Source organism: Centroberyx affinis, unplaced genomic scaffold (assembly GCF_046629955.1).
Source record: "Centroberyx affinis isolate AG114_WGS23_722 - 3 ecotype Tasmania unplaced genomic scaffold, CSIRO-AGI_Caff_v1 ptg002909l_1, whole genome shotgun sequence".
Taxonomy (NCBI): Eukaryota; Metazoa; Chordata; class Actinopteri; order Beryciformes; family Berycidae; genus Centroberyx; species Centroberyx affinis.
In genome coordinates, this window is record NW_027281033.1 from 1 (window position 1) to 15,471 (window position 15,471).

At 42.6% G+C, this 15,471-nt stretch overlaps 2 protein-coding genes across 3 annotated transcripts; both read left to right on the top strand.

Annotated features, from left to right (window-relative positions):
• Positions 1–151: 151 nt before the first annotated feature.
• On the top strand, positions 152–7,562 carry ddr2a (discoidin domain receptor tyrosine kinase 2a; the record flags this gene model as incomplete). Its single annotated transcript, XM_071536574.1, has 13 exons — positions 152–299; positions 772–874; positions 1,555–1,738; positions 1,904–2,144; positions 2,531–2,596; positions 2,720–2,856; positions 2,966–3,179; positions 3,300–3,532; positions 3,766–3,893; positions 4,016–4,213; positions 4,332–4,566; positions 5,133–5,282; positions 5,371–7,562. Coding segments are annotated over 13 exons (2,169 nt in total), but the record flags the coding sequence as incomplete, so codon positions are not given.
• Positions 7,563–7,878: 316 nt separating this feature from the next.
• On the top strand, positions 7,879–12,670 carry hsd17b7 (hydroxysteroid (17-beta) dehydrogenase 7). Of its 2 annotated transcripts, none has more exons than XM_071536587.1 (9): positions 7,879–7,980; positions 8,483–8,686; positions 9,719–9,816; positions 9,965–10,074; positions 10,907–11,101; positions 11,228–11,341; positions 11,809–11,865; positions 11,954–12,052; positions 12,293–12,670. In XM_071536587.1, exons 1-9 carry the CDS (start codon positions 7,946–7,948, stop codon positions 12,407–12,409), a joined length of 1,029 nt encoding a protein of 342 aa, XP_071392688.1. In that variant the 5' UTR covers positions 7,879–7,945; the 3' UTR covers positions 12,410–12,670. The 2 variants fall into 2 exon arrangements, with proteins under 2 accessions (XP_071392688.1, XP_071392687.1); XM_071536586.1 differs by having other exon boundaries at positions 9,719–9,811; positions 9,960–10,074.
• The last annotated feature ends 2,801 nt before the right edge of the window (positions 12,671–15,471 follow it).

Consider the following 15,471-nt stretch of genomic DNA (forward strand, 5'->3'; position numbering starts at 1 on the left):
TTCATTAATTTCCATTATCTATAAGTGATAGGAGGAGGTTATGATTTTGTGATCGTTAATTAGTGATGAAGACGTGTAGTTATTTCAAACATTATCTAGTTCACTGATCTTCTCAAGGTCAAGGGTCAAGGTGTATCTGTTGTGCGTGCAGGTGATCGAGGGGAACAGGAACGCCTACGACATCGTCCTCAAGGACCTGGAGCCGCCCATCATCGCTCGCTTCGTCCGCTTCATGCCCGTCACCGACCACTCCATGAACGTCTGCATGAGAGTGGAGCTCTACGGCTGCGAATGGCTCGGTGAGAGGGGGAAAAAGACTGCAGAGAGAAAAGAGGCCTGTAAAGGACTGAGAGTGGATAAGTGAGGAAGTGCTGGACAAAGATTTTACAGCTGAAACACAGAGACCTTATCTTTGAACTCATAAAGATAGAGGAGGAGCAGCTCTGGTTCTCTGTGACCTAGCATGGGTCAGGCTTTTCATAACACTGTCGAAAAATAAACGGTTAATACATGGAAGTACATAATGATCATATCAAAACACAATACAGCAAAATAGTTCAATTCAATTAAGTAAAAAAAAACTCTTGAGGGGGCAATTATGAAGCCAGCATAGTAAAAAACAAACATCCAAGCAATAAAAACAGATAAGACCAACAGTAGGCTACTAATTGTGGTAAAACAAATAATTATTGATTAATTGATTACATAAATAGTTGGTGATGATAAAACTTTTATTTATTTACTTTTATTTCTCCTTTTCTTTGCCTGCAGATGGTTTAGTGTCCTACAACGCTCCAGCAGGGGAACAGATGAATTTGCCCAATTATCCTGTTTACCTCAACGACTCTGTCTATGATGGAGCTGTCATCTACAGGTGTGTGTGTCTGTGTGTGTGTGTGTGTGTGTGTAGGGGTCACTGTGTTTGTGCGTTTCCTTACTCCCTCTTCACCATCATAACTCTTCCTCATGTCCGGCCTCTTTTTTTATTTTTTCACCCACCTCCATATTCCTGCATCATTCCTCTCTGCCTTCGTCAGTACTTTTTACTTTTACCCAAACCTTGGAGCCAGAGATCCGCAGTGACCCTGTTGTTGTCTGGTCACCATGGTGAGAGCAGGAGACAGACGGCGGTGTGCGGGGGTCATGGTGGTTGACTCTTAAGTAACAACGGATGGGAGTGACTGAGTCAGCCATGCTAACAAAGCTTCAAGACTAGGGAGAACCAATCGGAGTCCTTTGTCCTTGTTAGTGTTTGAATCATAGCAGGGTGAATAATGTCCTCCATGACACAGCCCTCCCCCTCTCTCTCTAGGAAACAGTGCAGAGGAAAAAGAAAATGGCCCATGTTCTGATACCAAAGCCAAAAGCAAAAGGGAGGAATCGGTTTCATAATGCTACCACCTAGTGGTGAATAGTTGTACCATAAAATCCTTTTGACTGAGATGCTGATACTCTGAAAATACTGCATGTTGGTAAAAAGGCAATGCATAAAAAACATAATTGTAATCTAATTGTGTGTTTCTTCCACCGTCGCTCTTCCTCTCTGTTTCTCAGTATGACAGAGGGCCTGGGCCAGCTGACGGATGGAGTGTGCGGTCTGGACGATTTTACCCACAGTCACGTCTACAATGTGTGGCCGGGATATGACTATGTGGGTTGGACCAATGAGAGTTTCCCCAGTGGATATGTTGAAATCATGTTTGAGTTCGACCGCACGCGCAACTTCACCACCATGAAGGTGAGGGTCCTGATAACATAGTGATAACACATTCCCCCATTCTTCCATTTCCATTTCTCTCTCTCTCTCTCTCTCCCTCCCTCTCTCTCTCTCCCTCCCTCTCTCTCTCTCTCTCTGGTCCCAGCGGTACTCTAAGACTCTCCATGTGTCTTTTTCTGTGTCCAGGTCCATTGCAACAACATGTTCTCGCGGCACATCAAGGCCTTCCGCCAGGTGGTGTGTCACTTCCGCTCCGAGTCCGACTGGGAGGCCACGCCCCTCTCCTTCACCCCTGTGGTGGACGAGAAGAACCCCAGCGCCCGATTCGTCACTGTCAACCTGGCCAATCACATGGCCAGCGCCATCAAGTGCCAGTTCTACTTCGCTGATGCCTGGATGATGTTCAGCGAGATCACCTTCCAGTCAGGTAGACCGAGGAACTGTGTGTACAATCTGTGTGGCACCGCCTGGTAGAAACACTGTTGCCCCAGTGGAGACGTTTTTTGTTCTTTCATCACTGATCACACAATTTCATATTTACATATTTATTTTGAGACTGTAAAAGGTTTGTTTACATTGGTCATGTTTGTAAACACTGACATAAATTGACCTCTATTTTGAATTTGATGGGTTATGAAAGTTGGAGGATTGCAGCAAACTATTTTCTATCAAGTACTCAAACTCTTCAAGAATGTATATGAATATACCTAAAAAAATAATATAGCCAAATAAAAACAAAACTCTATTAAAGTCAATTGGTTCTGTAATTCAAAATCAGCTGTCAAGTCCTGATCAGCACTGTGTCTCTTTCAGATACGGCCATGTACAACACAACACTGGCTCCGCCCAAGACTGGACCTCCAACTAGCACACAACCAGGTCAGTGACCCCTACACACACACACACACACACACACACACACACACACACAGTCTCAAAGCCAACTTCCTATCGTATACTTTTCATCCAATCAAAAGGTGTCTCTCCCTATCCCCTCCCCAGGGGATGACCCCACCCACAAAGTAGATGACAGCAACACCCGAATTCTGATTGGTTGTTTAGTGGCCATCATCTTCATCCTCGTGGCCATCATCGTCATCATCTTGTGGAGGCAGGTGTGGCAGAAGATGCTGGAGAAGGTGAGTTATCAGTGATTTTACAGTATCGTAAATTCCATTGAGATTCCTGTTTTTTTTTCCTCTGGGAGGCGGTCAGATGTGTTCCTTCACCCCCACTCCTTTATTCTAGGCCTCTCGCCGGATGCTGGATGATGAACTAACTGCTAGTCTGTCAATACAGAGCGAGACGTTCGCCTACAACCACAACAACCAGTCAACTGCCACCAGCGAACTGGAGTCCAGCTCCACCTACGAGCGTATCTTCCCCCTCGGCTCGGACTACCAGGAGCCTTCGCGACTCATATGCAAGCTGCCGGAGTTTGCCCAGAACTCCGAGGAGCCCGGTGGGTGGACAAAACAAATCAAACACAACCAAAATCAACACAACCAGGCACAAACACACTTTCATCTCACTTATCACTTGTCGAGATTCCCGGTTATGACCTCCCATAATCGTTTTCCAGCTTCTACTAGCACAGCTGCTTCCAAATCTACCGCGGCTACTGTGATCCAAGATGGCGCCCCTCACTACGCAGAGGCGGACATTGTCAACCTGCAGGGCGTGACGGGGAGCAACACATACGCCATACCTGCATTAACTATGGACCTGTTGTCAGGGAAGGATGTTGCCGTGGAGGAGTTCCCACGGAAACTGCTCACCTTCAAAGAGAAGCTGGGAGAGGGCCAGTTTGGAGAGGTGTGTGTCCTGCAACTGTTTTACTTACAGCAGTGGATATTCTGTCAAATCACACACAGAACTGTCTTCATGTATGAAAAAGATGCAGCTGATGTAAAAAAAACTATTCACAGACAATTTTTTTGAGTTTAGCATTGATGTAAAAATTGTTAAACTCTTCTCTCTTCTCTTCTCTTCTCTTCTCTTCTCTTCTCTTCTCTTCTCTTCTCTTCTCTTCTCTTCTCTTCTCTCAGGTCCACCTGTGTGAGGCAGAGGGAATGCAGGAGTTCATGAACGAAGAGTTTTCGTTTGACGTCAGTGAGAACCAGCCAGTTCTAGTGGCTGTAAAGATGCTCCGTTCAGACGCCAACAAGAATGCAAGGTATCGACTGATCCACACCAAATACAGTACTTAGAACCTGTACCTGATCTTGAAATGTTAATGTTGAGTTCATATCATTCTGACCTCTTTTCAGTATGTCACGTTTCTTTTTGTGTTGGTAGGAACGACTTCCTGAAAGAGATAAAGATCATGTCTCGTCTGAAGGACCCCAACATCATCCGTCTGCTAGCTGTGTGCATCTACAGCGACCCTCTCTGTATGATCACAGAGTACATGGAGAATGGAGACCTCAACCAGTTTCTGTCCCGCCACGAACCCGAGGGACAGCTTGCCCTGCTCAGCAATGCTCCTACTGTCAGGTGAGTGGTGAAGGAATGAGGGAGAAAGTGAATGAGTGAGTCAGTGGCTGTGTATGCTATTTACCTATGTCTTTCTTTTCCCCAACACATAGCGCTCTCTCTCCTCTCTCCTCTGCAGCTACAGTAATCTGTGCTACATGGCCACTCAGATAGCATCAGGGATGAAGTACCTCTCCTCCCTAAACTTCGTCCATCGAGACTTGGCCACGCGGAACTGCCTGGTGGGCAAGAACTACACTATAAAGATAGCTGACTTTGGCATGAGCAGGAACCTGTACAGCGGTGACTACTACCGCATCCAGGGCAGAGCGGTCCTGCCTATACGCTGGATGTCCTGGGAGAGCATCCTGCTGGTGAGGACCCCTACTGGACAGATATGGAATCATTTGTCTTGTATTATGATTAGGAGCCCATCCCCTAAAATACCAAATCCTCCCATTTTGATGTTTTCTTGTTGTGATGTTGATAGTCTCTATCCCTGTAATATTTACTGAGGCCCCAGTGTTTGTATTGCCGTGGATCTAATAAAAGTATTTATAGGCTCAAATGATGTACGTCACTACACACGGAAAAATACGGAGTGATGCCATAGAAGAACCATTTCTGGTTCCTCAAAGAACCTTTCAGTTCTTTAAAGAACCATTTCTGCAATCCTTTGCTTAGACACCTTCATTGTGTTTTTGTTTATCTGCCCTTGTATAGCCTCATTTGCAATTGCACAATATATATGGAGGTGTTTGGTTATTTTCCACATTTATGCCATCACCTTCCATCCAATAACTAAGAATTAACAACCTTTTAAAATCCCAAAGATATTAAAAGGTTCTTGAAAGGGTCTTTGTGGAACCAAAATGGTTCTTCTATGGCATAACTAATTTGTATTTTTCTGTGTGTATTTACGCCATCTTTCTCTCTCCAGGGAAAGTTCACCACAGCTAGTGATGTGTGGGCCTTCGGGGTCACCCTGTGGGAGACACTAACCTTCTGCAAGGAGCAGCCCTACTCTCAGCTCACTGATGAGCAGGTGATAGAGAACACAGGGGAGTTCTTCAGGGACCAGAAAAGACAGGTTAGTGTTGTTATACACACATATTCAGCTCGCACATATCAACACCACCAAACCCCTCGTGGCTCATTTCTCGCTCCTTGTTGTGCAGATCTACCTGCCTCAGCCTGTGCTGTGTCCAGACTCGCTCTACAAGATCATGCTGAGCTGCTGGAGGAGGAACACAAAGGAGCGGCCTTCCTTCCAGGAAATACACCGAGCCCTCCTGGACAGCCAGCCTTAAGCCGAGGCAGCGTTGAGCACGGTGTTCCCAGTCCTCTCACCTCTAAAATAAATGGTGCATGACATAGAGTAGACCATGTTTCAAGTACAATCCAGGTTTAAGCTATCTTGGTTCAGCAGAGACAGGGTGAGACCCACCTGTGGGCTCCAAGCTACGATTTGGGAAACACTGTTTCATGGACTTACACACTACAAAGATGGACAACCAGAGACAATTGGTGTGTGTGTGCCAATTTGAGTTTGGTTAGCACAGTCACATTGGCTAAGATGTTTTATAGACATACAGGTATTCTAACAAACACATTCACCTGCTTAAAACTCTATTCTGCTTATGCAAATAGAGTACACCAACCAAACCAAACACACACACACACACACACACACACACGCACTCTATCTCATGTGCTTGTGTATAGACACACACACACACACACACACACACACACACTTAATATCAAGAATATGACCCTTGGTTGTATTGTACGTTGAAGAAGCCAAAATGAAATGTAGCAAGTAACATTTGGCACTTTTTTAAAAATGTGCTTTTTATTTCATTTTTTTTAAATGAGTTTAAATTTCCCATGTTACAATGTTTGAAGTATTGATAGCAATGTTATGCAATATTTTTGAATTGAAGAACTTTCTTGTGTTTTCTTTTGGAAGACTGCTTGAATGTAGAAGGGAAAAAAAGAGCGCAACAAACCATCACTGTTACGTTTATTTCAAACAAGTTTTTCATCTCAGCCTCTCAGACATTCTCCAAGCAATCTGAGTTACAAATTTCTATGTCATCTCCCCTGCAGTTTCCTTACAGTGATATTTGACCATCAGTGTATATGACTGTGTATTTTCAATAGATATTTCTAAATCTCAAATATCAATATTTTGTATTAATATTTATATGTCCATATTTGTTTGTTCTGTTTATGTTTTGTTGATATATTTGTGCATTGATATGCTCTGTAAGATGAGCGTCATTAGGCATTTGGAGTATCTTATTTCAATTCATTTTGGATCTTTACACACCAAACAAATTGCTTCAGAAGTACCTTTTTTCCACTGCAAGCTGTCTTTGAACTACCACTGAATACAAATTAAAATCAGCATGATACTTCATCAGAGGTTGCAAGGTGTTTATCAAGAATCCAGCCTGTGTTTTAGCCATGTGTGCTACGATGGATCAGCTGTATGTGTTTACTGTCTGTATCGGTGTTAAGATGTTACTGAGTGTGTTGTGGGTGAAGAAAAAGTTAATGCAGAACTGCTTATAACTTGTTTCAGTTGAAAGAGAGAAGTGAGTGATCTTTGAAATCAGGAATGTATATGAAATGGGAATATGCAACCTGAATCATGTGTTTAGTTAGGAATAACGGTTATGGCTGCTAGATTTATATTAGCTGATGACATCTATTGATCTAACACAAGCACCGCCTCACCTGTGGGTTCCAGTTATTGACAGTCAATTTACTCTTTCTTTTAGAATTAATGTATGTATGATTCTTTCTTGGTCTTTTGTATTCATTTCGCCCAAACTGGCTTAACAATGTGCATGCTGTTTAAATCTCTGTTGCGTAAACTAAATATCACTGGTTCAACCATTACACATAGGTTCAGCTGTATTCTTATCAGTGGGCTTTGCCCCACTTACCTTGTCCATGAAAGTCTCTTATAGCTGGCAGCCATAATGCGTTGTATTTTCAACTTTTGTGACGTGGAAGTCAGAGCCATTTCTGTCTTGCAATCTGTGGAATGCTTTACTACTTTAAATTCTCTGTTTCTTTCTTTCTTTTGCTTTGGGATCTATGCAAAATATCTGTACATATAAGTTAAATATGACAATTGGTTTGGAAATAAATTTGTGTATTTTAAACTGTCAATAGAGATGAGGCATGCAATGATTTTGATCAGTCAAAGAAACCTTTTTTATGGCATTTACGATCTTCTCAGTGTATGACTGCTTTATAATTAGTTATAAATGAATTGGTGGCAGATGTATAGTTGTAAAAATGTTATTGCACCCTTACAAATTCATGATTTGTTTAGTTTTATTAGATCTTTGTACTCAAATGTTTGTTTTTTTATGAGAATGTTTTATATAAGTGTAAACAAAAGTTGAGTTGTGGTAATTGTACATTGTGATAGACAAAATAAAAATTAAATAAAATGGGGAATACTATTTCCATGACAACTCTTGCCTTATTTGTAGTCACTTTTTAATTTTTTATACTGTGTGGGTTGTCCTTGGAGCTGAGCTGACTGTAGTCGTAATATTATTGGTTAAGAGCTGCTGCAGCATCCAATCAGAACATGGAGGCGGGGCCAAGAATATGAGCTCAGGGAAGAGGACGGCACACTATCGACAGAGAAAGCGGTTTTGAAAGATCATGTTGCTGTAAACTTAGTAGATTCTATATACGGTTTCATGACAGTTTGGAGCATTAAAGATGAATAAGGTGGTTTTGGTGACGGGAGCAAATAGGTAATTGCTGTATTTTTTGTTCTCGTTAGAAACTTGAAGTCCGCCTTCTTTGAGTCTGTAGAGATTCATGACAGAAAATACTTTCTCCAACACCTTTGATGAAAGCAACAGACAATTCATACTGTACTGGCGCAACAATCCAGGAGTGAGGATAGTTCAAACTGTGTTGGTGAATAAATTCAGACATGGATATACTCTGTTTTTCATATGATGTGTGGAGTTGCCTAAGCACAAGGTCAATTTTGCAATCAGTGGACATAGCGTTATCTTAAATTAGTGCCATCACTGATACTAATAGAAGGCAGCATTGCCGTGTCTTTGGTCCAAAAGTCTTCTGTGTGTGTGTGTGTGTGTGTGTGTGTGTGTGTGTGTGTGTGTGTGTGTGTGTTGAAAAGGACCAACATTTAGGCCTTAAGTAGTAGTAGTTTAAATGTAGCCAGTAGACAGTAATACAGGACTGTATGGACTGTGTGTGTGTGTGTGTGTGTGTCTGTCCCTACAGTGGCATTGGCCTGGCTCTTTGTGAGCGTCTCCTGACAGAAGACTCGGGTCTCCAGCTCTGTCTGGCCTGCAGGAACCTGCGCCGGGCTCAGGCCGCTCGCTCCGCCCTCCTGACCTCTCACCCCACTGCCCAGGTGGCCTTGCTGCAGCTGGACACCAGCAGCATCACCTCAGTCCTCACTGCTGCACATGAGGTCAAACTCAGGTGGGAGGACATGCACAGCTGTTGAAAGTTACAATAGATTCACAGCCTGGAAATTAAACACACATATTCAAATACCCAAATAATCATTAACACAGAACACTTTCATGTCCCACTGACAGCTGAGTAGGTAAGACTTCCATAATCACAAAGAATCAAGTTGTGTTGCCAGATATTGGTGCTTTAATGTGCATCAGGGTTGGGGACAATTCATGAATGACCTCATCTATTCCAGTTCAACTGAGGAATTGGAATTTGAAAAAACCTACAGGAAACAGAACTGGAATTGAATTGGAAGTTGAAGTTGAATTTAATTCAGTTAAATTCTGTGAAATTACATGTTTTTTTGTTTTTTCTTACCACTATCTGTGGAGATTACACATAGTATTGTATATTGTCAATACTGAATATCATACAATGTTAAAGGGACCTTTCAGGTGGTATTTGGTATTTGATGCAGTACATATACTGGGAATACATACATTAAGACTTGAATGTATTTGATTTGTTTAACTGTCTTTTATTCGACTCATAATGTTTTATTTATAATGTTTAGCAAGTCAAGACAAACTCTCTTAGAAGTGGAATTTCATACAATTTAATGGAATTCAATTCTGTTTGCTGTCATTCCAATTCAGTTCCAATTCTGTTTCCTTAGAGCTGGGTGACATTCCAATTCCAATTCCAACTCCAGGAATTGAATACAATGCATTCTCAATTCAATTCATGAATGGCCCCAACCCTGGTGTGCATAGCAGGGTTTCCTTTAGAATGTTATCAGGCCCGGTGGGAGACACAGACACTCCCCTCGGTTGATGGTGCAAGAGACTGCAACCAAAACTGGTGTGGCACGTTGTTGGCAAATTTGTATTTCAGCGTTTCCATTCCAAGTGATTACCAAAGAACTTTATGTGCTGCATTTACAGCTAGATTTATTGCACAAAACTATGCTTTAAACAGCACTGAAATGAGGCCTGGAGCATAGAAAGTAAAAGAATGAAGTATCTCCAGATGTGGTTTTCATGTCTCCTACAGGTATAACCGACTGGACTACCTCTACCTCAATGCAGGCATCATGCCAAACCCCCAGTTTGATGCGAAAGCCTTTTTCAAAGGCCTCTTCTCCAGGTACAGTTTTGATTTTAGGTGCTGACATGCACCATTGACTAGTACTGTAACTGGTGATATACAGCATATCCATCCATTCTAACATTGTTTATGTCAACCATCTATTTTCCATGCTAGAGTTCACATCTCTGTAATATCTGTATCGCAGCAAAGTCGTCACCATGTTTGCCACTGGGGAGGGGATCCTGACGCAGAGGGACGCCGTCACCGCTGATGGAATGCAGGAAGTATTCGCCACCAACCTCTTCGGTCACTTCCTACTAGTGAGTCACTGATACTTTGGGTGCTGAAGTGTCACTCTGGCACCTGGTATGATGTCCACATACACATAGAATATACAGTAGAAAATTCTGTTCTCTACAGACTTCTTCAGGGAAAGTTATTCCTGCTGGCTGTTTGCCCTTGAAGAAATGTAGGGGATACTGGATCTGCCTGTCACTTAGCAACAATGCTCATTAAAAATTAACACCTTGATTTCTATGACTGCACACTGTCCTCTCCCAGCCTTAAGGTCACTGCTGACAGCTTACTTTAGATTCCCATCTAGTATTCTGCTTACTTCGGGTGTTTGCAGATGAATCCTGACTATGCTGACTTGTTTTAAGGCATCACCGCACAGAAACCTGTACGGTATTCCTGTTTAGACTTGCCGGAATTGCTAATCCATCTGTATTCACACCATTTAGTGGAAGAGGTTGAGCAGGAATAGATTGGCATCCATAGACTCTTAACTCCAACTCTTTAGTTTAGAAAAATATTAGGGAGGAAAAACACTTTTACTGCAATTCCACTATTCCACACACACATTTAGAGGGTTGGAGGAAAATTCCCACCCATAATATTTTTGTAAGACCAATTAAAGGGTGTTTATCAGACCAAAACACCCCAATCAGGAACGTTTTGCTAGGATATAACTTTGTTACTTAGTTTATGGAGCCTGAGAGAAATCATCGAGAAATCACGATGTAGCATCATTACCAATCTGAGGCTGTTTCCCTGTGTCTCCCTGTGTCTCCCTGTGTCTCCCTGTGTCTCCCTGTGTCTCCCTGTGTCTCCCTGTGTCTCCCTGTGTCTCCCTGTGTTGTCCTGGTCCAGGTCAGGGAGCTGGAGCCGGTCCTGTGCCAGGCGGGCCGGCCCTCCCAGGTGATCTGGACCTCCTCCAGTAACGCTCACCGCTCAGCTTTTAACCTTGAAGACATGCAGCACCAGAAAGGCACCCAGCCCTACAGCTCCTCTAAATATGCCTCCGACCTGCTCAGCCTGGCGCTCAACACATACTTCAACAAACAGGTCGGCTCCTACATACACACCTCACTGCTGAATTTAACACATAATCCAAGACACAGGCAACATTTCAGTGTGTATGACTTGACAAACACACTCCTGTGGTCTTTGTGCTCCGACTGTGCTTTCTAGGGTTTGTACTCATCGGTGATCTGTCCAGGTTTTGTGATGACCAACCTGACCTACGGCATCCTGCCCTCCTTCCCAGCTTTCCTCTGGACCGTGCTCCTGCCTGTCTTCTGGCTTGTTAGTCCACCTCACGCAATATATTGATTAGAGCTGCGCAATTAATCGAATATATTAACTGCATACGTTTATAAATTGCAAGAGACTGCAATTATTTTATCAGAGTGGTGGGTGCTCAAAATAGACTCCTAAACATGGTATATAAATTAGACCAGCAAATATTAAGCAACCACGTCTCAGTTTTTTTTTTTTTATTAAACATGTTTCTTGTTTGCTGATAAATGTAAAATATTGAAAAATCGGTCTGTATACTGTATTGCAATTTATTTCACAATTCCAATATTCAGAAAAATAATCGCAATATGATTATTTGTCAATATCATGCAGCCCTAATATTGATATATATCTGTTTTATGAGTTTGTTTTGTTTGTGATCGGAAAATATATATGCTGTGCTGGGTGTAAGAATTATAAAACGTTTAAATTATTTGGTTGCATCTGAACACATCTCTCTTTCATTATCACAGATCAGAGTGTTCACCAACACGTTCACCCTGACACCTTATAACGGAGCTGAGGCCCTGGTAGGTAAAAATGCACATTTCAACTTTTCATACACAACTCAGAGTGTAGTCATGCAGAGTCATTCATGAATGCTGTCCTCCCTTGTAGTTCTGGCTGTTTAAGCAAAAGCCAGAATCACTGGACCCTCAAGCCAAATACCACAGCTTAACGTCCGGGCTGGGCCACAACTACACACAGTCACGTAAGGTATGGTGTGGTGAGGAAAAAGCAAGACTGAATGATGCCAATCAACAGTATCTCCTCTATATTTTAAGTTTAAATTGTTTTGTAAACTGTTTTGACAAAATTCTGAAATATTGTGCCATCATCTCTTCTGGCAAGTCTCGCTTTTGCTCCTATCTGTGTCAAATCGGTGTCAGATATCAACTATCGCTCATGCTCTGATGTTCTGTACTTTCCTTTCTAACGTTTCTGTTCCCTTTGCAGATGGATGTTGATGAAGACATGTCAGAGGCCTTGTATGAGAAATTACTGCAGCTAGAAGATAAAGTGAGGAAGACACTGAAGGAAAAACAAAAGAGTATCCCAGCGTCTTCACAGTAGCCATGCAGTGCCTGGCCCATCATAATGCGTAGGCCTATTACTCACATCTAGGTTACTCTGAGTGTTTTATTCCTGCTTCACAGACCATACAGGTGCAGCCTACACATTTGCTGTCATAGATACATACAGTACCTGCAACATGTAAGCCTGAATTTACAGCTTGGAGGAACCAGGTCATATGGGGTGATGAAATGTTGCAATGACTCTACAGTATAAGCTATTTATGTTTGGTTTGCTGTTTCATCTGTATTGTCTGTATCTGGGCATAAAATAATGTCAGTTAGGCAGGTGAACTCCTGATGCATCATGCACGCTGTGATGGTTCAGGAGAAAGAACAAAACCTTTAAAATAAAACTGAGCACTGCCTATTATTCTTCCTTCGTTTCCTTCACTTCATCAATACTTCTTCTTTACACTTTCACAGACTCAGTACAGCATGAATTATTTAGGGAGACAAATCGAGCTGTGGAATAAACACCTCGCTCTCTTAAAAACAACCAAACAGTGTCGATAGGTGAGCCAACAGCCTATTCAATCCATAAGGAACTACTCCCACTCTTGTTGTTTACGGTTCCATGATCCTCACAGCAGAATCCAGTGTAATCCGACAGCAGACTGTCAGTATCCCCCAAAAAGTTGATGTAAGTGGTCTGAGTGAGCCAGTCTCCGGTGTGTTGCGGTGCCGGTGGATGCGCACCTGCACAGCGGCAACTCTGTGGATGTTTTGGAGCGCAGACCCAGCAGCTGTCCGCGGGTGCCGCTGCCTCTTCCTCGGCCGCAGGTCCCTCCTCGGCTCCGCTCAGTTTTGGGTTGCAGAAAGCCCACACCATGCCGCAGAAATAGACGAAAAACGTGCCCATGACCATGACCATGAGCGCGTAGGATTCTATCATCGCTTTGGTGACCGGAGATGTCATCCTGGATGCGCGGTAGAATACTTCGGTTGATTTTTCCAAAGTGTGTTTCTTCCCTCGGCTGTAAAGTGAGGTGTGAGGAGGGACTGGTGCTGTCAGTGCGCTGTGATGGCTCTGTCTCGTCTGTGGGGGGACTGTGGTAAAGCGATAGCCTATTATAAGCAATGTTGGATGGTAATGTGTTGCCTAGTAATGCGTAACAGTAATGTAATCCAGTAACGAGCAGTGTAACGAATTACTATTCCAATTTCAGTAATAATAAGTTACAAATCAAAAAGTAGGTCGTTACTTTTGTTATCATCCCCCTCTAAATGTCAAATTAAAGTTGAATTATCCAAAAACCATGATGATCCCCATCTATCCCCATGAGTAGATTTGGTCACATGTCCTCTGACACTGCAAGCCTGGGTGAGAAATGGCAGAAAATTTTACTTTCTCTGGATGGAAATATTCCCACTTTGATTTGTCAAGTAAAAGGAAGACAGGAACGAACATAGACACATGAAAGACAAGAGGGGATGCAAGTCCCAATTAAGGGATGTAAGGGAAAAGTAATGGAAGAGTCTAATGAAGTACTGTTCCCTGGGAGTAATAGGCTAGTAAAGTAATGACATAAGTAAGTAAGTAATTTGGATTAATTTTTTGATTAAGGAGCCTGCCCAACACTGATGAACGCGCGGCCATGGAGGCCTTGGTCTTTATCACAGAAGCAGAAGCAATAAAGATTTTATGAACCATTCTATTTCTGTGGTCTTTCTCATTTTAATACAATAATCTACTGCCATTCACCATAACGTTTAGCCTGTGTGACCCAGGGCCGGAGGAAGACTCCCTGGGGCCCATGGGTCTCAACCCTGCAGGACTACCCCACCCCACCCCACCACCAATGCACTGTAACTCATAGTGCAGTTATGTGGAATCAACTCATCTTTTATTATATTTCATAGGCCTATATGTACATAGATGTGTGCTAGTTATCAGCTTCAGGCCTTATAATCACAAGTTTGTCTAAAAGAACATCTTACCAAGCACTAAACTCATCATAATAAAGGGTTACCAAGAAACATTGTCAGCTTATTAGCATACGTCCCAGGAAGAATGGCCAACAATGGTGACATTTCATATTCAAAATTCACAGATGATGTTCAATATGCATGGAGTCACATGGCCTATACACATAGCCTATAGTCTATATGAACTGTAGCGTTTCTGCAAGAATGTATTCAAGAAAAGTGAAAGACCATCATTTGGCACCGTGGGTTTCAATGCCCCAAAGGTTTTTTTTCTCAAGTGTTGAGCCATGGCAGTTATACCTGGCTGAGATTTTGTGGACTTAAAAACTGACTGTCGATTCTTGGCTGTAACATTCCTTGACAGGCCTTGGAAAACACTCCCTTAACTTCTCCAGCAAGTGTAGGTGTTTGTGTGTGTGTGTGTGTGTGTGTGTGTGTGTGTGTCTGTGTGTGTGTGGTGAATTCACAACATTCGGTTACTATTTTATCAAATTTGACATAAATTCTCTCAAAAATTAATAGGTCATTTGATTTCAAGAAATAACAGCAAACAGACATTTTTGTAATTTTGTAATTTAGAGAACCAGATCATCATATTAAGCTGAATGCAATTAGGAAATTGCCACTTTGCATAACAGGATGTAACCAGAAAATAACACACTAATGGGGGTACAGACTCATAAATACCCTTTCAAAGCATGTATTTTTAGAACGTGGGAAAACTAAAAGTGAACTTTTTTTTTAGCCTGTCATGATGTTAACCATGCTGACCTTCGCATATTTGGTCGTCTCCACTGACAGCCTGTAAATAGTAAGAATTAATAACTTTGTAACGCTAACAGGCATGAAGGCATGACAGCCTTGGCGGTGAGTTAGCTGTGCCATGCATGTATCCAGATTGGCCGGTGTGCATTTGTCCCCCTGAAACACAGAGGCCAAACCCAATCTGTCAGGCCAGGCATCCTGCTGTCCTTTGCTGCTCCAGCAATGTTCCCTAACAAGCCCATCAGCTGGTAGGGTTCGAGTTTCCTTATAAGCTGATATGTGAACACCAGCACCCAGAACTCCCAAAATATCATCAATGATCAATGAGAAACTCGAGCTTGTGGTTTGTTCCTCTGTCTGAGCCGTCTA